Raw genomic sequence first — 22425 nt, forward strand, 5'->3', positions numbered from 1 at the left:
ATCCAGAAGTGCATTATGTTGACACTGTTCATCTGTAAAATCTAATTTACACTGTTAAGGCCTCTTCAGATTTGAGAAGGGAATAGAGTGCAATTGAAGTGAAATTGAAGTAAGGGCTAGTGGTAAATGTAAAACATAAATGCAAACTTCAAATACTCAGCTTAGCACTTTCTAAACTTTCAGAAAACGGTTGAGGATGCAACAGATAAGTGATTAAATAATTGATGAAGTGACACATTTTGAAATCAATTATTTTACAACTATTGAGACACTTGTGACACTAGCGCCACATTGTTGTTTGAAAAGGGGACCCTGCAAGGGTGAAGTAGCCTACTCGATCGCTCTAGTCTTAGTGTGAGTAACTAGGCCAATTGGTTCACTCTAATAGGCATGTTAGTCCCCGTCGTACAGACCATGTTCTCAGCAGACGCCGAGGACTGTTCAACGCCACTCCATTGATGATGACATACTGCATTCATGAGCACGTGTTGGTGTCAGATGAGACATCTCTCTCTCTCTCTCTCTCTCTCTCTCTCTCTCTCTCGCTCTCTGTCTCTCTCTTTTGCTGTCTTTCTATCCCTCTCTTTCACTCTCTCACTCTCTGACTTTTCCTCACCCAATCTCTCTCACTTTACTCTCTCCCTTTCTCTCTTTATGCATCTCTCTACCTCTATGTATTTGTATATCTCTCTCCATGAGAATGGTGATGTGCTCCAGTTATCACATTGACATATCGATTCTTAGTCCACTGGAAATGAAGCGTATGGATTTTGTGTGTATGTTTGTGTCACAGTGCATTAACCTTGTCTTTCCATGCCCTCTATTGCCACCCCAGGGAGCATATAGTGTGAAGTCCAAACACACCTCTTCAAATGACCTTGACCACTGTTGTTTTCTTCCAGGGCTTGTGCTTCTTCTGTTGCCTTTTGCTTTCTCACGATCTCTCACTTGGGTTTTTATTGAGGTTTAATTTCTATATTGTCAACGCATCTTTCCCACCGCAGCCAAACAGCAATCACATAGGCCAAAACACCACCAGGCCAAACTACACTCTTAGAAACTAAGGTGCTATCTAGTGCCTAAAATGGTTATTCGGCTTTGAACCCTTTGAAGACCCTTTTTTGGTTCCAGGTAGAACCTGTTTGGGTTCCATGAAGAACCCTTTCCACAGAGGGTTCTACATGGAACCCAAAAGGTTTCTACCTGAAACCAAAAACAGTTCTACTTGGAACCAAAAAGGGTTCTCCTATGAGGACAGACGAATAACCATTTTAGGTTCTAGATAGGACCTTAGTTTCTAAGAGTGTAGTTTAAAAAATGAAATCCTTATCTCAGAAATACCACTTTATCTTAATAGCCAACCAGGACAAATAACTGTTTTGATACCTACTGTGTGCATGCAGTGTGTCCAACGCCAGCCTCTCCCATTTGCTGTATTGACATGTTTTATGATAGTGAGACTGAGACATAAAGTACAGTATTGATGCCGGGTCACAGCAACAGGCCCCGATGGGCTTTAATGGCTGCAGCACAGTCAGACAGCACTCCCATTGGAGAGACACAAGCCTTTATCTCCCCTTTACTACCCTGAGCAAACAGCCTGGTCCTTATCTCCGGGGGGGGCCGGGGGCCCTTGCATGTCAGGGGAATCAAAGTGGAGGGACAGCGGCGGAAGCACCATCCACACGCCTCGCTTTCAATCGATGGTGGGCAAACACATCTACTTTCTCTGCGGAAAGAAGTAACGCAAATGTTCATGTCAGGGATGAGATAACGGGTTTTCATCATCACACACTAATAGACATACAGCTACCAGCCACAATGGCTTCTGCTGTCCCTGTCTCAAATCTAGACTACAGTACCCTCCTTTACTCCCTAGTTTGCATGAACATTAAAATGTCCTAGTTGTGGTGCACCGTGTTGTGCATTAACTATGTGGTCTCTATGTGTTTAACCATCATTACAACTAGGATGTTTTAATGTTCATTTGGAGTGATTGACAGGCTGGCTATCTCCAAGCAATTACATTCATTATAATAAAGTGTTGGGAGTCACACATGCCATTAACCAGAGTAGAACCATTAATGTGGCCATCAGCGGGCTGTTGCAGTCATATCTGACCTTTGCTTATCACTTCATTCTAGCTTTGACTAAGAACAACCACTACACAAAACAGGCTGCAACCTAAACAACACTGACCCTTCAATTCATTACTGAATTCCTTACTGAATGCCTTACTGAATTCCTTACTGAATTCCTTACTGAATGCCTTACTGAATTCCTTACTGAATTCCTTGCTGGATTCCTTACTGAAGTTCTTGCTGAATTCCTTACTGAATTCCTTACTGAATTTCTTCCATTCAAAGGAATATAGTGAAGCTGGTAAAAATGTCACTTTCTGTGTGTCATCAACAGAGGCGACAGAATCCTAATGCGGTACTGTACGATACTTAAAGGGGGGGGGGGTGGATGGAACAGCACTCAGTGTGATTTGATGAACAGTAGCTAAGAGGGCGTTAGACAGATTGAGGCTTGACTTTATGGCCTGGGGACAGACACTGTCTGGGACATTTAGTGGGACAGATTGACTGGCTGCTGTGGTGCTTACCGCTGGATGCACCTGGAACTGTGCTGCTATAAGAGTTCACCTTAACTGACTGCTACTACTTCTTTCTCTCTCTCTCTATCCTCTCTCACTTTATCCTCTCTCTCTCTCTCTCTCTCTCTCTCTCTCTCTCTCTCTCTTCTCTCTTCTCTCTATCTTCTCTCTCTCTCTCTCTCTCTCTCTTCAAAGTGCTTTGCTAACTGCTTTCTTTCAACCCCCCTCTCTTCTCTATCTCTCTCTCTCTCTGTGTCTCTGTATGCGTGTGTGTGTGTTGTGGGTATGCGTGTGTGTATGTGTGTGCACGCTCATCATGCCTGTCTGCAGAGCGGGCAGCGGGGCTGTGTTGTCGCTTGGTAGTGCCCTGCCACAAAGGGATGCCCCGCCTCACCGACCTGTCCGTCAAAACCAAAGACGTGTGGGAGATCCCACGAGAGTCACTGCAGCTCATCAAGCGTCTGGGGAATGGGCAGTTTGGGGAGGTCTGGATGGGTACGGGCAGACTCGCCTCCGTAAACGTCTGACCACAGGCTACATGAAAGGAGGCCACACTGACTGAGAAAGCAGAGACATCAGACAGAGAACAGATTCAGTCTCCTCACAACCTCTCTTTCTTAGAGAAAAGGGGAACGTCAGAAACGTCTTTACTGTCAAATGAGATCATCATTACTTGGTCTCTCCTAAGGGACACTTTTAGTTTGTGATCCATGTAAAACACGAACAATGATTTCAACAAACTGTCAATGTCTACAAACTCTGCTCTCTCAATTCAATATGGCCGCCTTCCATCTGCCTGTTTGCATGTTCCTCTCCCTGGTAGTTAACTCTGTGTGCCTTGCCTTCCATGTTCCCTCCCCTGTAGAGAGTGCGGATGGTTTGTGCTTTAATTTAACCGGTGTGTGTGTGAACTACACCCCTGATACTGTGGGCCTGACTCACGATTCCTGGGAAATCGCCAGAGACTCACTTGAGTTCGAAGTAAAGCTGGGGGCGGGATGTTTTGCTGAGGTGTGGTGTGGTAAGAACAAAATAGTTCCATCATTTTCTTTTCATTTCTAGTGAGGGGTGTCCGGGAGGAAAATTTGATAACTTATATATATATTTATTTTCTAAGTATAGAATCACCTGAGGACATTTTCAGTCTCTAAATCACAAAATGAAACTTTTGTGCAGGTGGTTCAGTTTTGTATTGTAATGGTTAATGAAAATGTAAGTTATCGTTCTTTTTTTCAGGATACCCTACATTTTTGCAAATATGATTTTATCATGCTTCATTTGAGGGCTTAAAGGCTTAAATCAGTAGTCTAAAAGTAACTTTTTAAACATACAATCCTACTATTATTTTTATGTATCTTGTGTAGAACTGGCTAAATGAACTACTTTTGAGTCCAGAGTTTTAGATCAGGGGTGTGTCCTGTTGTAATGTTTGGACATTCTGTTTATGGGTTTGGAGTTTTGGTTGGGGCTAGTCCCGGCTGATAGTCTAGCCCTACACCCTGCTGCCAGTGACACCCAGGGTCCCATTACTTCAGAACCCAGCGGGTGACCTCAGCACAGTCCTGCACAGTACCAGGCCCCAAAAAGACTGACGAGGCCCAGCAGTCATAGCTGTGTCACTTATCAACACCGCTCTCCAGGATTTATTCAAATTCTTAAATTAAAATCCCCAAACTCACCGCAGTAGAAAAGCATGTGGATCCCAAATGTCACACACTGACTCGAGGTCTGTCTTGCCTTTAGGTCACAGTTAATATTTTGGCATTATTTACTGTGACAGCCCGCATCCCAAATGGCATCCTATTCCTTATATAGGTACCTTTGGGCACTGGGCAAAAGTAGTACAGGAATAGGATGCTATTTGGGACGCGGCCACAGAACAAGCTAAATTACCTCGTATGAAGAAGACCCTGATTCCATGGTTCAATGTTTCACAGTGTACTTACTGACACAAAGGCCTGAAGCTGTAGGTACACTATTGTAGAGAACAGTGGCATGCTCACACTGTGCTACAGTACAGTAACTTGCACGACACCAGAGAGGGCCTTACTTACAGGGCTTTTGCTTTTGTTAACTATCCTACAACGGATTATCCTTTCCCTTGTTGGTATATTGTGGGGTTTAAAACCTTGTCAGATCTCTCTCAAGCCATTTGTAATGAAGGGTCACTATAAATGTCATACACATTGATTTGTCCCTCAGGACAACCTTTGTGCGTGTGAATTAAAGGCAAGCAGACGTCAATGTCCATTTCTGAGTTGTGTGCTGTGTTGTTGTATTTCAAAGCAAGACTTGTCTGTTTATTGAGTTTTTAGATATGTACATACTATATTGTACACAGTATTACTTATTGAATTCACAACAAAATGGTCTCAAGTCTTGCTTTGTGACATGATGTACTACATCAATGAACAGTTTTCCAGATCCAGATTGAGCCTAGTCCTGGACTAAGAAGCATGCTCAATGGATAATCTCCACCGAAATGACCTAGTCCAAGACTAGGATTAAACTGTCTAGGAAACTGGCCCCAGAAGTTGTGAGATGTGATGGCTGTACTTCTACTTTGTTATTGGTGGGTAACAGGAACGTGGAACGGCACCACTAAGGTGGCGGTGAAGACGCTGAAGCCGGGCACCATGTCTCCTGAGTCCTTCCTGGAAGAAGCCCAGATCATGAAGAAGCTCCGGCATGACAAGCTGGTGCAGCTCTACGCTGTGGTGTCTGAGGAACCCATCTACATCGTCACTGAGTACATGGGCAAAGGTATTGTCAATCACACACCCATGAATGGACGCATGCACACATAGACAGACACACACACACCCACACACAGTTCATGTTGAAACACACACACACAATACAATACCTTTGTCCACGTACTCTGCGACGATGCTATGGAGAAAACGGACCCTAGAACTCAATATTTCTTTAAAGAATAATCCAACATTGACACTGTGGTGAGCCAGCACCTTCAGTGACACGCTGTAGGCCTAGCTAGATAGACTATGTAACCATCTGCCTTGTTGCAAGCCCTGTGTGTTTTTTCAGTGCAACAATAATTGAAGCCTATAGTTAACTATGGCACAGTTGGCCAACAAGCTGACATTTACGAGCACCACAAAAAAGAGCTTCAGATCCCTCAATTAAGTGTATAAAAAAATGGGCTGAAAACATTGTTTCTTTGACAAGCTGGGAAGGAATCCCACATGTAGGTCAGACTGTTAACTGACGTTCAGAAGACTTGTTTCAATAAAGATCTTCTATTTCAAATGCATGTTCTGACAACAGATATCTCCTGTTGTTTAGGAAGCCTCCTTGATTTCTTGAAGGATGGGGAGGGACGAGGACTGAAGCTGCCCAATCTGGTTGACATGGCAGCCCAGGTAAGCCCCGATAAAGATGTCACTCACTCAGCTCTGTGTTTATATAACTGAACTCTGTGTGACCACAAACAAGACAACTCAGAAGCACTGAAACTTCAGGACAGGGGTGTGTCACCATGTGTTGTATTCTTTCTGGAACTACAGGGGTGTGTACATGGTGTGTACATGGGTGTGTTGTATTCTTTCTGGAACTACGTTTAACTCAGTGATTTTACTGTCTGTCTGTCTGTCTGTCTGTTTGTTCCAGGTGGCAGCAGGCATGGCGTACATCGAGAGGATGAACTACATTCACAGAGATCTGCGCTCGGCTAACATCCTGGTCGGGGACAACCTGGTGTGTAAGATCGCCGACTTCGGATTGGCCAGGCTGATTGAGGACAATGAGTACACAGCACGGCAAGGTGAGGTCACACACACACACACACACACACACACACACACACACACACACACACATACACACACACACACACACTAATGATTGCCTTAGTTCATGAAGAGAGTTCTTCCAACACAATACTGTGTGCATCATCACACCTTGACAGGATGTCAATGGCTCACTGTCTGGCTATACCACTGTACTACAGAGACACTGAGAGACACTCCCATCTCTGGAGAGAATGAATACCAGTAGCCATATGTAACTAAGTTACATTCTGTCATCCACTCATCCCCCTCTGTTCTCTCCCAGGTGCTAAATTCCCTATTAAGTGGACAGCCCCGGAGGCTGCGCTGTTTGGGAAGTTCACCATCAAGTCAGACGTGTGGTCGTTCGGCATCCTGCTCACTGAGCTGGTCACCAAGGGACGGGTACCCTACCCAGGTGAGGAGGATCAAGGGACAGATGACCAGAGAATCAATGGTTCCGTCTCCAATGGCACCATAGGGCTCTGGTCACCATGTAGGGTAGCAACCCAATGGTTCCGTCTCCAATGGCACCATAGGGCTCTTGTCACTATGTAGGGTAGCAACCCAATGGTTCCGTCTCCAATGGCACCATAGGGCTCTGGTCACTATGTAGGGTAGCAACCCAATGGTTCCGTCTCCAATGGCACCATAGGGCTCTGGTCACTATGAAGGGTAGCAACCCAATGGTTCCGTCTCCAATGGCACCATAGGGCTCTGGTCACTATGTAGGGTAGCAACCCAATGGCACCATAGGGCTCTGGTCACTATGTAGGGTAGCAACCCAATGGTTCCGTCTCCAATGGCACCATAGGGCTCTGGTCACTATGTAGGGTAGCAACCCAATGGTTCCGTCTCCAATGGCACCATAGGGCTCTGGTCACTATGTAGGGTAGCAACCCAATGGTTCCGTCTCCAATGGCACCATAGGGCTCTGCTCACTATGTAGGGTAGCAACCCAATGGCACCATAGGGCTCTGGTCACTATGTAGGGTAGCAACCCAATGGTTCCGTCTCCAATGGCACCATAGGGCTCTGGTCACTATGTAGGGTAGCAACCCAATGGTTCCGTCTCCAATGGCACCATAGGGCTCTGGTCACTATGAAGGGTAGCAACCCAATGGTTCCGTCTCCAATGGCACCATAGGGCTCTGGTCACTATGTAGGGTAGCAACCCAATGGCACCATAGGGCTCTGGTCACTATGTAGGGTAGCAACCCAATGGCACCATAGGGCTCTGGTCACTATGTAGGGTAGCAACCCAATGGTTCCGTCTCCAATGGCACCATAGGGCACTGGTCACTATGTAGGGTAGAGGGTGCCATTTTTGGACTCAACCCATGTGATATAATGTTCACATCCTGACAGAGCTCAAGACGATGTGTGTTGTGTTTGTTTTGATTAAGTTACTATTATGGATAAGCCTCACTTGTATTAAGAATAGGTAGAGGACTATGGTGCAATTATAAAGTACAACAACAGCTTGTATAACAAGTTGCAGGCAGCTCCTGCTGTTTACGCTAAAGAAAAGAAGAGGTCTAACCACGGCTGAGTAACTTTGTTTTCCTGGCAGAATCAGAGATTTAGAACTGTTAATCCAGGGTCTGCCTCTGGGCTGCTGCTAGCCCATGTGAGAGGACTGGTCAGGGGCAGGGAGTTGACTGAGATCAGCGCGAGGGAGGGAGGGAGGAACACATGTTTGTCTAGATGGGCCACTTCACTGAGCTGGTGTGGGAGGGAGGGAGGGAGAATGGGCACGAGTGGAGGGCTTGCACGCTATGGAGGCCAAGCTGGAGCTGAGGGAATAATAGCATCATCCTAACAGATGTCTTAGCAGCTTTCTCCGGACTCTTCTTGTTGATGCAGAGGCTACATCTCTTAGCTAGTCAAAAGCGGATAGTAAGCCATTCAAACATCCACAGGTTGTAAAACTTGTAACCCCTGTGTTACATAAATGCTTTTCCAGGTCCAGATATTGCCTTAAGGTCAGCATCTCTGAGGTTTAAAGCTCAATGTCTCTGTCATTAAGGTCATTCATTAGAGGTCAAAACTGATGTCTTTCATTGAACTGTCGTTACTTTAAAAACCTCTGCTGTAGTTACTGAACTTATCTCTATCTCTTTTCCTGTGTGTGTCTGTGTGTGTGTCTGTGTGTCTGTGTTTGTCCGGCGCGCGTGTGTGTAGGGATGAACAACCGGGAGGTGCTGGAGCAGGTGGAGCGAGGCTACAGGATGCCCTGTCCCCAGGACTGCCCCATCTCCCTCCACGAGCTCATGGTGCAGTGCTGGAAGAAGGACGCCGAGGAGAGGCCCACCTTCGAGTACCTGCAGGCCTTCCTGGAGGACTACTTCACGGCCACGGAGCCGCAGTACCAGCCAGGCGACAACCTCTAAACGCTGGGCTGGGAACAGGACTGGACTGAACCGTAGCTCTCTGGAGCCCCACCAGGGACCAGGGACCAGGGACCTGTACATCTTCCTCAACTTAACAGAGCATCTTGTCTCAACTCTCCTCACTCTCCGTGGCTGACCCTGTGACTCAACAGACTGGATACCAGAGGTTTTGTGTGTGAGGGAAAGTGGGGTTTGATCTAGCTGGGGCTGGGTTAAATAGGTTGGGCGTGTATGGGTTATGAAGGAGGGAGGGAGAGGGGAAGGGAGTGAGATTTGGGTGTGGTTGGGTTTGTGATGATGCAATGAAATGCCTGTATTCAATGTAAATATGAACAGCTTGTTTGCTTAACTTTTGGGCTTTCTTTTGTTGGTTTGTTTGTTTGACATATTTTCTCCAGCACAATAATGATGATGACGATGATAATAAAGAAATTATGACCATTTCAAAAGTGCACCATGAGACCAATATCTCAAGTTATCTGGTCTCTTCCAATCCAGATTCTCTTCCAATCCAGATTCTCTTCCAATCCAGATTCTACAGGACATTCCTTTCTTTGCAAAGTCATCTGTTTTACCGACTAGGCTAGCATGACAAAGTAGTCCGTTTTTCTAGCAATGCTTCTTATGAAGTAAGTTTGATATGATTCATCAATGTGAGATAGCTTTGTCCTCCTCATAATAATAGATGTTGGGCTAATGCTGTAACAAAGTTATTTTACAAATAATGTATGTTACATTTTGTAATTGCAGCCAAACGTGTAAGAATTATACTTTTGAACATATCTGTTCTCGCTTACCAGATTTTAAGAAAAGTAAATAACGGGGAAAAATCTGTCTTTCCAGGTATTATTTAGTGTGTACTGGAAGGGAATACCGTTTATTTAAGAAGAGAAAGATGTATGTCGACATTTAATGGTCATATTTGAACTTGTATGCAGAGTTCCATTTCAACAGCCATTCCAAGGCATCCATCTCATGGACCTTGTTTCCTCCATGATGTGTAGCCATGTACTGGGAAGTCTTAGTGGGTAACGTCTCTTCCTCCCTCTGTGAACAGTGACATGTCCCCATTCACCTCATGTCCAACCCTAGGTCTGTCTGTATGCAGTACAGCACCACCAGTAGGATCCTTTCTCAGCTCATTTCTGGACCACTTCCTTTGGATTACTTTACCTCTTTTATGTTTAAACTGACATGGATATTTTAAGTCTTGTGTCTTTTGTTTCAGAGTACGTTTTATTGAACCTTAATTTCTAGATCTTTGAGGAATGGGTTGTACTGTATCTTCAAGGGGAATGTTGAAAGACACTGGTGAAACGTCCAGCTGTAAAGCTTGACCGTGTTTTGTCTCAATGTAGTATTTGTTCTTATCTTAAGACGGTTAAAGTGATAATCGGGATCTGTTTAAGATTGAACCCCATCGTTGTTTTACAGTTTTACAACTTAATGCTTTTAAAAGTGTCAGTAATCTTCCTAGTTTATTTCTTCCATTTTCCATTTTTTTACATTTCTGTTTTGTTAATTCAGTGGTTTGGCATTTGAAATTCAAAAAGAACAATAAACATTTTACACTCTTTCCAAGACACTTATTTTATTTTTATGGAATTGCTGCTTCTATACATTGTGTCTGTTGTGTGTGTCTGGACATTGTAATCCACTAGGCCTGTCCATCTCTGCCTTCATGACCACCTGGTGTTGCTACAGGGTGAAAAAGAAGAGTTTTGAAGAAGACTCTCAAGCCCTGTTTATAACTGCCGTTAACATGCATTCAGGTATAAACAGGGCTTCTCTCCATCTCTCTCACTCGCTCTCTTTTTGTCTCACTCTCTCATGCTAGCAGAGGAACAGACAGACTGGACCTTTGACAGCTGTGGTTCTCCAGCCCCATAGCTGTATGATAAGGAGAGGGCCAGCAGCCAGCAGGTGTCTCCAGACCCATAGCTGTATGATAAGGAGAGGGCCAGCAGCCAGCAGGTTTCTCCAGACCCATAGCTGTATGATAAGGAGATGACCAGCAGCCAGCAGGTGTCTCCAGACCCATAGCTGTATGATAAGGAGAGGGCCAGCAGCCAGCAGGTGTCTCCAGACCCATAGCTGTATGATAAGGAGAGGGCCAGCAGCCAGCAGGTCTCTCCAGACCCATAGCTGTATGATAAGGAGAGGGCCAGCAGCCAGCAGGTCTCTCCAGCCCATAGCTGTATGATAAGGAGAGGGCCAGCAGCCAGCAGGTCTCTCCAGACCCATAGCTGTATGATAAGGAGAGGGCCAGCTGCCAGCAGGTCTCTCCAGACCCATAGCTGTATGATAAGGAGAGGGCCAGCAGCCAGCTGGTCACCTGAGGAGGTGCTAAATGACTGGTACATGACCTCAGGGCAGGCCTGCAGCGGGTTGAGGCACCAGTGCCAGGTAGATACAGGGGAACACCATGGCCAGACACGCATACACACATAGTCTGCAGCTCAGGCAATCAGTAGTGACACACCTCACACCTCATCATGTAGCTCATCAACTCCATTGGTAAAGGTTGCTTAGGGACAGCTCAGCTATGACAGGCTCACACATCAGACTCAAATACACAGCTTTCTAGCTCAGTGTTGAGTCATGTAATCACTACCAGCAGCAGCATCAGTCCTGTTGTTTGTTCTCCGTTATTTGATTTCTGAATCAATGTTTATGGGACGAGTCGTGATGGCTGATAAGTTGCAGGACATGTGTCTGTTATCAGGCGAGAGTCACTGCACAATCTCTGTAATAGAAAAAGCATTATGTTAGCAGGTAAGTGTGGAACATGATTCACTTTTTTTCTCTCCGGGTTCTACAGTAATCTTGAACAAGACCAGTCTGACAGTGAGTGTTATTTTTCTGTTAAGACCACAAGAGGGAGTCTTTTCCGTGTGTGGGTGTGTCACTGGCGGGGTGTACTGAGCTCAGAGACATAAGAGGAAGCGAGGCACCTTACTCGGCTGTCTACCCCCCAAAAATTGTGTGTGTGGGGCGGGTTCAATTAAAGTCAATGAACTAAGTAGATCAGATCCAACTGCTATTGCATAGGGGACTATGGGAGACATTCAGACACACCTAGTTAAGTAGACCGGAACAGACTATTTATTTTCAATGGTAAACAGCCTGAGTGAAATATCTTAATTTACTCACCAACAGCTGCCACGATTGGTAACTTCATTGATGAATCGTGGTGACTTGTAATACATCTGCTTGGATACATCACAACAACAATATTTCAATCAATACTTCATTTGGTATAAAGGACATTATAGGGATCTTATTCAAGCGCAAATGATACCATTTTAGTTATCATGGCCTGGATCTCACAGATCAATATAAACCCTACAGAGGTCTGTCCTACGCTGTGCAGCTCTGTCTGTCCACCTGTGCTTCAGGTGACGTGACACCTGTAGATGAGTCCTCCTTCCTGTATGTAGATTTGCCCAGAGAGAGAGGGAAAGAGATAGGGAAGCTTTATATGACCTGCAGCTGGTTCATTTGGTCCTCATCATCACCTAATACTACTGGACTGGACTGGACAGGCAACACTGTGGATCTCTACTCTACCAGCAGGCCTGCCCCTCTGTGTAAGTAACCTGTACTAACACTTTATTGTTAAAGTATGCACTTACAGTGATGGGATTATTGTAGACAAGTGCATGTTTTGTTTTTTTTTGGGGGGGGGGGGGGGTTGTAAATGTGTTTTTATTGATAAAATATTGGAATCTAAACTCTCAGTAGTGTTATGTTTACCATACAGTTCTCCATTTGTTTTATCCATTTTTAAAGGGATGGGAATGGTACAGCAAGAAGATTCTAGCACTTAGTCATGCAGTTGGCAGTATCATGATATATAATTATATATATATATATATGTATGTATAGGCTACAATAGATTTGTGCTTAAAGTCTATGACATTCCACAAAGTGTTCTGCTAAAAAAAATATATATATTTCCAATGATTTGACTTTGCTATATGGGCATCTGGCTATAAAATGGAAAGTGATAATAGTGCTGTAAGGTGGAATTGCCTTTTCTGTTTCCCAGTTCCAAGAAAACCACATATATATGATAACAGCACAAATTCACCCTCATCTGCATGTCTCCTGGTCAATGTCAATACATTACCACAGAGTCATTTAGGCACTTATATAAGCCCTTCAAGGTCATAGGTACACAAGGGTCGTCATGTTGTACTCGCCTATTCTGTAGAGACTTGTCAGATGAGATAATGGCATGTTTCAGGCAGTAAAATATCCTTTGCTGTTGTTGACATAGCTATTGTGTTAGTCATCATCAGTTTTATCTAGAAGAAAAAGAAACGCACACCTATTAAGGCGAGGTGCTGGCTAGCGGAGTAGAAAACCTGAAAATTAAAGAGAGCCGCACACTCTAGGAGCTCAGATGCAAACATTGAATTTCCAACGTTTCGACAGCCAAGCTGTCTTCATCAGGGTATAATCACAAACACTGCGGGATGACTCGTTTATGTAGTGTCAAAAGACACAGGTGTCTGTAATCATGGCCAATAGTGGCCTAATATCATTGGTTAAATATCAAAAATTAAAATGGCATACAAAGAACAGCATACAAACAACAAATGGATAGCATACGATCATAGATTCATTTGACTACAAAAGCTTACAAACAATTACAATGGCAAAGTCACAATAATCACAAGAATGGCTTCAGATCAAAGTCTACGTTGAGACCGAAGGGAGCAAGGGTCTTTAAGTTAAAGATCCAGGCAGCCTCTCGTTTTAACAATAAATTATCAAGGTCACCCCCTCTCCTAGGGAGGGTGACATGTTGTATGCCAATATAGACGAAATCGAGTGGCCTGCCTCCAAGAAGTGGGCCGCAACTGGGTAAGTAAAGTTTTTGCACCTAATGGTGCTACGATGCTCTGAGATACGTACTTTTAATTCGCGCTTTGTTTTACCCACAGAATTTTTACCACAAGGACAAGTTATAAGATAAATAACTGCCTTAGTGGAGCACGTAATAACACCTTTGATTGGGATGGATTTCCCACGAGGGCGTTAGCGGTATTGAAGCTATGGAACATTTTCTTCCAGTGCATGCATTATAACATTGGCTGAAATAGTACTCACACATAACTATTTCATGTTTCTAAATTATTTCTTTATTCAGACGAAGGGTACTGCTATGGGATCCCCCATGGCTCCTAACTATGCTAATTTGTATGTGGGTTACATGGAGAAACAGTTTATTTTCCAACCTCTCAAAAATGTTTTCTTGCCTAACATCATTATTTGGAAACGGTATATTGATTATATTTGTGTTCTGTGGAGGGGTGATGCAAAACAGCTCCAGGCATTCCATGTTTTTCTTAACTTTACTATGCAATCTGATACACGTCAAATCAGTTTTCTTTGATCTTCTGATCTTGTGTGAAGATAATGTTCTATACACTGATCTTTACAGGAAGCCTACTGATCATAACAGTTTGTTGAGGGCTGATAGTTGTCACCCACTTCCCTTGAAAAATAGTTTGCCCTACAGCCAATTCTGTTGAATCAAAAGAATTTGCAAAAAACAATCAGATTTCAACAGAAATATGGCTGAGACGCAAAGAAAGTTCAAGGAGAGGGGCTACAAAAATGATCAGATTAATATTGCCAATGAGAAAATTCAAAACAAAACGAGACATGACCGTTTAAGGTCAATCTCGCAAAAAATATGCATTCTTGTGTTCTAACTACCCGCTATTCAAAGTGCTCTGAACAAATTAAGGGAATTGTTCACAAACATTGGCACATCCTAAAATCCGATGATAGTCTCGGTAATGTGTTTTCGGACCTTCCCTTAGTCGTATTCTCGCGGGGCAGAAATCTCAGAGACCAATTGGTACACTCTGATTTACCACCCCAAGATATTCCTGAACAACGTCTATTTGCGCCCCTACTGGATGGAAACTACAAATGTAATAGCTGTGCTCAATGCAATGGCACTTATAAATGGAGATCCTTCAAACAAGCACAAACAGGGAAATCGATCCCAATAAAAGGTGTTATTACGTGCTCCACTAAGGCAGTTATTTATCTTATAACTTGTCCTTGTGGTAAAAATTATGTAGGGTAAAACAAAGCACGAATTAAAAGTACATATCTCAGAGCATCGTAGCACCATTAGGTGTAAGAACTTTACTTACCCAGTTGCGGCCCACTTCTTGGAGGCAGGCCACTCGATTTCGTCTCTGCGTTATATTGGCATCGAACATGTCACCCTCCCTAGGAGAGGGGGTGACCTTGATAATTTATTGTTAAAACGAGAGGCTGCCTGGATCTTTAACTTAAAGACCCTTGCGCCCTTCGGTCTCAACGTAGACTTTGATCTGAAGCCATTCTTGTGACTTTGCCATTGTAATTGTTTGTAAGCTTTTGTAGTCAAATGAATTTATGATCGTATGCTATCCATTTGTTGTTTGTATGCTGTTCTTTGTATGCCATTTTAATTTTTGATAAATAACCAATGATATTAGGCCACTCTTGGCCATGATTACAGACACCTGTGTCTCTTGACACTACATAAACGAGTCATCCCGCAGTGTTTGTGATTATACCCTGATGAAGACAGCTTGGCTGTTGAAACGTTGGTAATTAAATGTTTGCATCTAGAGTGTGCGGCTCTCTTTCATTTTCAAGTCATCATCAGTTTCACAATATTTCACAGTATATGACACTGAATCAAATGCTGTCCGTACGTTCATCCTTGCCTTGAGATGTATGGAATCTTTTCAAATGTGATCATGAAGTCTGCCGAATCTGATTGAGTACTTCCTTTTCTCATTTAAATTTACCCTTAACATCTCGTCAACAAATAGCCAACCCTAATCATAATATATCCATAAAGGCCTAGTAAAAAACAAAGTTATTTTGGGGGAGAAATAAGTAACCCTTCTCGGTCCTTCTCCACATATTGTTTATTACACTGTGCTCATCTCTGTATCAATAATGTCCTCCCATCCAGCTAACATTAATGGGTTTATTGCAGGCATTACCTTATCTGCTATTGCCTGGTGCTGAGGAGGAGGACGGAAACATGGAGGGGGACAGTGGCTTCATCACTGTTCAGAAGGTCTACTACCCTTTGCTGTGCATTCTGGGGATCCCAGGTGTGTGAATCTTCTATCTTGTTTGTGCTGTTTCCTAAATCTATTTGTGTCTGTGTGATGTTCCAAACTTGTTTTCATGAATTATTGTGAGAGCAATTGAAAAGGAAATGTCACAACTCATAACGGGATGGCATTCTATTTCTTGTTCCTCAGCCAATCTCTTCACTTTCTACATGATCTGCTTCCGGAAGTGTAGAATGTCTGACACGGCCATCATCTACCTGAGCTGCTTGGCCATCGTGGACACCTTCTACCTGGTGTGGGTCATCCTGCTGGACCTGACGCTCACCTTCTGGCAGCTGCAGCCTTTCTGGCACTCCCACCCGGCCTGCGGCATCATGGGCTTCCTGCAGTACGGCTCCCTGTACAGCTCCTCCTGGATCGTGGTGGTGTTTACCATCGAACGCTACCTGGTCCTCAGCAGCACGTCCGCCAAGCAGCACTTCTCCCAGGCCAAGGTTACTAGGCTGACCTGTGTGTCTATCATCCTGGTCTCCCACCTGGCCTCCGTGCCCATGGGCTGGATCAACGTGGTGACGCCGAAGAATTTCACCATAGAGGGGAAGAATGTGACTCTGCCCTGGTGTCACTACAGGGGCCATATCTATTCTACTGTCCTGGTGTGGGTCACTACGTTCCTCTCCGGTGGCATCCCCATCATCCTGGTTATCATCTTCAACTCGCTGATCGGCCACCACCTGACCCGTGCCAGAAAGATGTTTACCAAGGAGGAGCGGAGGGTCATGCGGGGGGGAGGCACCAAGGGCATGGTGCGGAGGACCATCTTCCTGCTGGGCACAGTGTCTGTGTCCTTCGTGGTGCTCAGTCTGCCACGCTTCGTCACCTACTGTATCCTGCGCACCAAGTACAACCACGACTGGTTTGACCGGAACGACTACCGCATTCCCATCAACTTGATTAGTGACCTGGCCAACATGCTGCAGAACCTCAACTCCACCACCAACTTCCTGCTCTACTGCATGGTGAGCCGGGGCTTCCGCCAGGAGCTGATCCACACACTCACCTGCAAGTCCAAGGTCCGAAAGCTGGGCTCCTTCCTCACCCAGACCACAATGAAGGTGTTCTCTCTGGTGGACCATAAAACACCGCCGACCAGAGACCCCATCACTGTAGTCCTCACCAACCTCAAACAGACCCAGTAGAGAGGAGGAGAATGGAGGGGGAAAGGACAATGATGTGTATAAACCCTGGATGACTGACAGGAGGCACTGTATTGAAGCCACTGCACAGCCATCTTGGAACTTCTCCTCCATTGTAAAAAAAAAAATTGGAATCTATAGAAATGCAATGTCTACATTAGTTTTTGACACGTTTATCGTATTACCGAAACCTTAATGCAAACTTTTAAATGATGTTATGTGAGCTAAACATAAAAATATATTTCTTTAAATTCCTTTAAGTAGTTTTTTAGAGAGTACCAATGTTACCGTCCCCACTACAACAACTAAAAATACCTAAATACATATAATTTTGTCCTTGAACCATTGAATTGAAATACTGTAGAATTCCATTCATTCCTATGGATGCATGCTCCTACTGGGGAGGGACAATATGGCCGATGGCCGACCAGTGACTTCAAAGCCTTTCAATGGCCAATACATAGTATTAGCAGTCCAGGGTTTATATATCTCAATAGGAAAGGAGGGGGGAACGCAGGACGTGGTGACTGGACTACTATATGAACAACTTTTAGAATGACTTGTTTTTGTTACAGGATACCCGTTTCTATAATTGTTGTTTTGAATGTTTGAATTTTATTGTGTGTTTGTAGTATTGTTCTGTGTTGTTATAAACTATGTTTGAATAGTGTTTGTTGGCCTACATGGACTTTTTTCTAAACAAAGAAAACTCAACTTGTAAAACAACATTTGAATTTATACTGTCGTGGAAATTCTTACACAGGGACACTCCAAGTCAATCTTAAATTAATCATTGTTTATTGTCAGCGCGCTGGAGAGGTTCCAATCAACTCAATGCACCATAGTACACGTCATTCAGGAGCTCTGCCATAGGCAGACCCAGCAGTTGTCTTACATATGGCTGGCTATACACAGACAAGTTATATTTGCATGATTTAGCATAATTAATTCCTCTTTACCGTTTTGTTTCATTCATGTGACAGACCAATACCTCACGAGGCTTCTTCTCTCTAACCTTGAAACTGAGATATATTTAGTTTGTTCTCAAAACAAGATCAGGGCGTACTGCCAAATTGCAGCTACTGATAGTGAGGATTTGTACAGTCAGCCACTTGCAAGAACACATAAATTGGTTTATAGAACAGCACATGAATAGAACACAGAAATAAGTTGTAAGTAAAGCTCAAACGTTAAAATTCTCATTACAATACCAAACCGCGTAGGCTATTTTATATCCTCACGTGTAGATGTTAAAGGCTTGTTAACTTTAATGGGCGGTAGACTTTCCATTAACCAAGTGCCTTCATATCTGTGGATATGTTTTAACTATCTCATTCCATTCTCATGTATCAGTTCAAACTACAAGGTTCATCATGACTGGTCGCAGAATTCCTGCTCTGTTTGGAGAACAACCTGATTGGCGGACGTGAACTGCATGACCCACATTATTTGCATAAATTGTGCAAAGGAACTTCTCTGCTTTGCATGAGCTGATCTCTTCTTCAAACATAAATAGAGGGAATGTTTGCCTCATAGCAGATTTGCATGTAGAGGGAGCCAGGGAATACACAGCTCTGACACAGATAGGTGTGTAAAGTTGAGTGGGGCTCAGGTTTAACTGTTAAACGTGACTGTAAATGGCACACTTTTCTGTAAGTTTGAACTTATTTTCATTGTTTGAAGTCGGGAGAATTTAGTACAAGACTTGTTTTTTTATTACTCATTCACAGACACCATGCAGGAAGGTTTACAGTAGTTGCTTGAAAGAATGAAAAAGTTCACTTTCTAGGAGCATCAGTTTGACTGGTTATAATCGTATGTATTATAGTGACTCTTTATCACCAAAGGACTGCTTTGAGTTCTGTATAGCGAAATGGTAAGTGTTTTACATCGATCTAGAATGATAGCTATAGATCACTGCTATCTGTTTCACTCTAAAACAGTTTGTGTCACTTGTGAATACAAGGTTTCTGAAAAATGTTGCCAGGAGTGTCACGTCATGCTGCTATCCACATAGTTCATATTCTATTCCTTTAATACTACATTTATTCCTGTAATACCATGTTTATTCCTGTAATACCACGTTTATTCCTGTAATATATGTCTATTCCTGTAATACCATGTTTATTCCTGTAATACCACGTTTATTCCTGTAATACTACGTTATTCCTGTAATATCACGTTTGTTTCAATTTCACAAGAATATCCCTCCTGAGAGAAGAATGGACTCTATCAAGGTATGGAATTGTCAACTACACTAAAGGAAACACTACAGGAAACACTACTACACTTAACAGACAGAAAAGTTGACCTTACACTTCACTAAACTCACTCCAAGTTATAATGAATCATTTTGTCCCTTACTTCTTCTAAATGGCTTAAGCTGAATAACAACCTCTCTTTTTATTTTTGTCAGATTCCTGTTGTCACAGAAGCATTCCTTTGGAGACAGATGAGTCTATGACATTATCAACCCTGGACCTACTGTGACCTGTGGGCCAAAGGAAGAGGGCTGGTTCACCCCTGAGGTGACTGTCAATGATGTAGGCCAGGTGGACGACCCCAAGGACCCCTGGAGAAGCCCAGTGGAGGACCCTCAGGGTCAGCCTCCACCCCCGCCCAGAGCCCCTTCCCTGCCTGAGCCACATCAGCAAGACATGTCCCCCCACACCCCTGATCGCCTGATGAAAGGCCCCTACCCTGACAATCTCAGGTTACACCCCTACAGAGAAAAGGCTCAGTGAACTGAGGATGAGGACTTCTCTTTATCTGGACTTCTCCAGTGGGAAGTGGTGGGCTTCGCTGGTCCTCCTAGCTGGCCACTACCTTGGGACTGTTGTCTTGAAAGGAGCAGAACACGTAGAAGCCCGTCTTCCTCTCACGTCTGACTTAAACAACATCCACTACTGTGTCCCTCCAAGTCACCAAGCACACATGCCTCCTCAGTGTAAGTAACATGATGTACTGTATATGACTACAGTATTCATAGAATGAGACAGAACAGATATACAGTCGTGGCCAAAAGTTTTGAGAATGACACAAATATTAATTTTCACAAAGTCTGCTGCCTCAGTTTATATGATGGCAATTTGATCAGATGAATTGCAATTAATTGCAAAGTCCCTCTTTGCCATTCAACCCTGCCACAAAAGGACCAGCTGACATCATGTCAGTGATTCTCTCGTTAATTTAATACAGGTGTGAGTGTTTAAGTTTTATTTTTCATTTTTTTATTTCACCTTAATTTAACCAGGTAGGCAAGTTGAGAACAAGTTCTTATTTACAATTGCGACCTGGCCAAGATAAAGCAAAGTAGTTTGACACATACAACACAGAGTTACACGTGGAGTAAAACAAACATACAGTCAATAATACAGTATAAAAATAAGTCTATATACAATGTGAGCAAATGAGGTGAGATAAGGGAGGTAAAGGCAAAAAAAAAGGCCATGGTGGCGAAGTAAATACAATATAGCAAGTAAAACACTGGAATGGTAGATTTGCAGTGGAAGAATGTGCAAAGTACAAATAAAAATAATTGGGTTCAAATGGTCAAAATAAATAGATAAATACAGTAGGGGAAGAGGTAGTTGTTTGGGCTAAATTATAGGTGGGCTATGTACAGGTGCAGTAATCTGTGAGCTGCTCTGACAGCTGGTGCTTAAAGCTAGTGAGGGAGATAAGTGTTTCCAGTTTCAGAGATTGTTGTAGTTCGTTCCAGTCATTGGCAGCAGAAAACTGGAAGGAGAGGCGGCCAAAGGAAGAATTGGTTTTGGGGGTGACCTGAGAGATATACCTGCTGGAGCGCGTACTTCAGGTGGGTGCTGCCATGGTGACCAGCGAGCTGAGATAAGGGGAGGCTTTACCTAGCAGGGTCTTGTAGATGACCTGGAGCCAGTAGGTTTCGCGACGAGTATGAAGCGAGGGCAAGCCAACGAGAGCGTACAGGTCGCAGTGGTGGGTAGGAGCTTTGGTGACAAAACGGATGGCACTGTGATAGACTGCATCCAATTTATTGAGTAGGGTATTGGAGGCTGTTTTGTAAATGACATCGCCGAAGTCAAGGATCAATAGGATGGTCAGTTTTACGAGGGTATGTTTGGCAGCATGAGTGAAGGGTGCTTTGTTGCGAAATAGGAAGCCAATTCTAGATTTAACTTTGGATTGGAGATGTTTGATGTGAGTCTGGAAGGAGAGTTTACAGTCTAACCAGACACCTAGGTATTTGTAGTTGTCCACATATTCTAAGTCAGAACCATCCAGAGTAGTGATGCTGGACGGGCGGGCAGGTGCAGGCAGCGATCGGTTGAAGAGCATGCATTTAGTTTTACTTGTATTTAAGAGCAGTTGGAGACCACAGAAGGAGAGTTGTATGGCATTGAAGCTCGTCTGGAGGGTTGTTAACACAGTGTTAACACAGGGCCTCCCGGGTGACTCAGTGGTTAAGGGCGCTGTACTGCAGCGCCAGCTGTGCCATCAGAGACTCTGGGTTTGCGCCCAGGCTCTGTCGTAACTGGCCGCGACCAGGAGGTCCGTGGGGCAACACACAATTGGCCTAGCGTCGTCCGGGTTAGGGAGGGCTTGGCTGGTAGGGAAGTCCTTGTCTCATCGCGCACCAGCGACTCCTGTGGCGGGCCGGGCGCAATGCGCGCTAACCAAGGTTGCCAGGTGCACAGTGTTTCCTCCGACACATTGGTGCGGCTGGCTTCCGGGTTGGATAAGCGCTATGTTAAGAAGCAGTGCAGCTTGGTTGGCTTGTGTATCGGAGGACGCATGACTTTCAACCTTCTTGTCTCCCGAGCCCGTATGGGAGTTGTAGCGATGACACAAAACAATTACTAAAACTAAAACAATTGGATACCACAAAATTGGGGAGAAAAAGGGGTCAAATTCATAGTCTGCAAAAGGTACAAGGATTGGACTGCTGAGGACTGGGGTAAAGTTATTTTCTCTGATGAATCCCCTTTCCGATTGTTTGGGGCATCCGGAAAAAAAGCTTGTCCGGAGAAGACAAGGTGAGCGCTATCATCAGTCCTGTATCATGCCAACAGTAAAGCATCCTGAGACCATTCATGTGTGGGGTTGCTTCTCAGCCAAGGGAGTGGGCTCACTCACAATTCTTCCTAAGAACACAGCCATGAATAAAGAATGGTACCAACACATCCTCTGATAGCAACTTCTCCCAACCATCCAGGAACAGTTTGGTGACGAACAATGCCTTTTCCAGCATGATGGAGCACCTTGCCATAAGGCAAAAGTGATGACTAAGTGGCTCGGGGAACAAAATATCGATATTTTGGGTCCATGGCCAGGAAACTCCCCAGACCTTAATCCCATTGAGAA

General features: G+C 44.1%; 2 protein-coding genes and 1 long non-coding RNA gene across 5 annotated transcripts in view; all 3 read left to right on the plus strand.

Moving 5' to 3' along the window:
- The window catches only part of LOC110529523 (tyrosine-protein kinase Fyn), an 86697-nt gene extending 76341 nt beyond the window's left edge, over nucleotides 1-10356 (plus strand). For 2 of the 3 annotated variants that reach the window (XM_021611768.2, XM_036984916.1), the window contains 6 exons: nucleotides 2930-3094; nucleotides 5183-5362; nucleotides 5906-5982; nucleotides 6230-6383; nucleotides 6674-6805; nucleotides 8572-10356. In XM_021611768.2, coding sequence (XP_021467443.1) covers nucleotides 2930-3094; nucleotides 5183-5362; nucleotides 5906-5982; nucleotides 6230-6383; nucleotides 6674-6805; nucleotides 8572-8780 — 917 coding nt within the window. In that variant the 3' untranslated portion in view covers nucleotides 8781-10356. Of the gene's footprint in view, nucleotides 1-2929; nucleotides 3095-3464; nucleotides 3621-5182; nucleotides 5363-5905; nucleotides 5983-6229; nucleotides 6384-6673; nucleotides 6806-8571 lie in introns of all 3 variants that reach the window. The other variant, XM_036984918.1, reaches the window with a different exon arrangement.
- A 5493-nt stretch (nucleotides 10357-15849) lies between these two features.
- On the plus strand, nucleotides 15850-17085 carry LOC110529195 (probable G-protein coupled receptor 139). Its single transcript, XM_021611325.2, has 2 exons — nucleotides 15850-15922; nucleotides 16076-17085. The coding sequence occupies exons 1-2, from the start codon at nucleotides 15850-15852 to the stop codon at nucleotides 17083-17085; spliced, it is 1083 nt and encodes a 360-aa protein (XP_021467000.2).
- A 1554-nt stretch (nucleotides 17086-18639) lies between these two features.
- LOC118965607 lies at nucleotides 18640-20167 on the plus strand. Its single transcript, XR_005053018.1, has 3 exons — nucleotides 18640-18958; nucleotides 19284-19319; nucleotides 19499-20167. It is a non-coding gene; the product is annotated as an uncharacterized LOC118965607 (long non-coding RNA).
- Nucleotides 20168-22425: the final 2258 nt, after the last annotated feature.

Source organism: Oncorhynchus mykiss, chromosome 8 (assembly GCF_013265735.2).
Source record: "Oncorhynchus mykiss isolate Arlee chromosome 8, USDA_OmykA_1.1, whole genome shotgun sequence".
Lineage (NCBI taxonomy): Eukaryota > Metazoa > Chordata > Actinopteri > Salmoniformes > Salmonidae > Oncorhynchus > Oncorhynchus mykiss.

What these genes read in the sequence shown, in the direction of transcription:
- LOC110529195 (XM_021611325.2), top strand. Translation starts at nt 15,850, where the DNA reads ATGGAGGGGGACAGTGGCTTCATCACTGTTCAGAAGGTCTACTACCCT. An exon ending in GTGCATTCTGGGGATCCCAG is followed by an intron (nt 15,923 to 16,075) that starts GTGTGTGAATCT and finishes CTTGTTCCTCAG; the next exon opens with CCAATCTCTTCACTTTCTAC.